The sequence below is a fragment of the Corapipo altera genome, unplaced genomic scaffold (genome assembly GCF_003945725.1).
Source record: "Corapipo altera isolate COAL_440 unplaced genomic scaffold, ASM394572v1 49577, whole genome shotgun sequence".
In the NCBI taxonomy this organism is placed as follows: Eukaryota; Metazoa; Chordata; class Aves; order Passeriformes; family Pipridae; genus Corapipo; species Corapipo altera.
Genome location: NW_020888443.1, coordinates 629 through 2,499, shown reverse-complemented (window position 1 = coordinate 2,499; position 1,871 = coordinate 629). Strand labels below are relative to the sequence as shown.

Here is a 1,871-nt window from a genome sequence, read left to right as displayed (position 1 = left end):
CTCTGGGGGGGGGGGGGCGGGGGGACGACGTCGGGTCAAGGCGGGGCGATGTTGGGTCAAGAGACAATTTTGCATCAAGGTGGGTCACTGTTGGGTCAAAGTGGGGCAACGTTGGGTCAAGAGACAATTTTGGGTCGAGAGGAGACAATGTTGGGCCAAGGTGGGTCAATGTTGGGCCAAGGTGGGTCAATTTTGGGTCAAGAGGGGTCAATGTTGCGTCAAAGTAGGTCAATGTTGGGTCAAGAGACAATTTTCGGTCAAGAGGGGTCAATGTTGGGTCAAGGTGGGTCAATTTTAGGTCAAGGTGGGGCGATGTTGGGTCAAGAGGCGCCGTTGGCACGAAGGGCGTCGCCTTTGGAACTGGAGATGGCGCCCTGGGGACAAAGCAGGTCATTGTTGAGCCAGGACAGGTCATTGTTGACCCAAGACCCATCATCATTGACTCAAGGGACTTTGTCGCTGGAAATGGCCCCTCTTGGCCCAACGATGTCATCGTTGACCCAAGGGACGTCATCGCCAACCCAAGGGACATCACTGTTGACCCAAGGGACATCATCACCAACCCAAGGGACGTCATCGTTGACCCAAGGGACGTCATCGTTGACCCAAGGGATGTCATCGCCAACCCAAGGGACGTCATCGTTGACCCAAGGGACGTCCCCTTTGGAGCTCGAGGTGGCCCCGTGGGGACGAGACAGGTCGTTGCTGACCCAGGGCGGGTCATCCTTGGGTCAGGGGGTGTCCCCTTTGTCACTGGAGATGGTCCCGTGGGGACAAACCAAGTCGTCGCCGGCACGGGGGGCGTCGCCTTTGGCGCTGGAGATGGCGCCGTGGGGACAAAGAGGGGCGGCCTTGAGCCAAGAGCCACCACAGGGCAGACAGGTGGCACCCGGGGGACAAGGGACGTCCCCTTTGAGACTGGAGATGGCGCCGTGGGGACAGGAACGGTCATCGTTGACCCAAAGCAGGTCATCGTTGACCCAAGACAGGTCATCGTTGACCCAGGACACGTCATCGTTGACCCAAAGAACGTCCCCTTTGGAGCTCGAGGTGGCCCCGTGGGGACAAACCAGGTCCCCGCCGGCCCAAGAGCCGCCGCTGGCCCGAGGGACGTCACCGTTGGGACAGGAGGTGACACCGGGGGGACAAGAGAGGCCACCAGGGGCGGCTCCTTTGTCACCGGAGACGACCCCGTGGGGACAACCCGGGCCGTCGTTGGCCCGAAGAACGTCCCCTTTGGGACAGGAGGTGACACCGGGGGGACAAGGGACGTCCCCTTTGGTGCCAGGGACGTCCCCGTGGGCGCGGGGGGTGGCACCTGCCCCGGGGACGTCCCCAAGGACACGACCGATGTCACCTGGGCCACCAGAATCGGCGCCTGGGCCACCAGAGACACCCCCAAGGACACAACTGATGTCACCTGGGCCACCAGAATCGGTGCCTGGGCCACCAGAGACACCCCCAAGGACACAACTGATGTCACCTGGGCCACCAGAATCGGTGCCTGGGCCACCAGCGCTGCCCCCAAGGCCACCAGTGATGTCACCTTGGTCGCCAGAGATGCCCCCAAGGCCACCAACGATGTCCCCTGGGCCACCAGAGATGTCCCCAAGGACACGAGGGACGTCCCCTGTGGCACCAGCGCTGCCCCCAAGGCCACCAGTGATGTCCCCTGGGCCACCAGAGGTGACACCTGGGCCACCAGTGATGTCACCCGGGCCACCAGTGATGTCACCTGGGCCACCAGAGGTGACACCTGGGCCACCAGTGATGTCACCTGGGCCACCAGAGGTGTCCCCTGGGCCACCGGCGCCGTCCCCTTTGTCCCTCGGGGGGGCCCAGTGGCCGGACGTGCCCCCCCCCGGGGCCCC

The 1,871-nt window shown here is 63.4% G+C and overlaps 1 protein-coding gene across 1 annotated transcript; it reads left to right on the top strand.

Annotated features, from left to right (window-relative positions):
- Nucleotides 1-227: 227 nt before the first annotated feature.
- On the top strand, nt 228-1,866 carry LOC113941961 (basic proline-rich protein-like; the record flags this gene model as incomplete). The annotated part of the gene is made up of 3 exons (XM_027633095.1): nt 228-446; nt 937-1,497; nt 1,582-1,866. Coding segments are annotated over 3 exons (1,065 nt in total), but the record flags the coding sequence as incomplete, so codon positions are not given.
- Nucleotides 1,867-1,871: the final 5 nt, after the last annotated feature.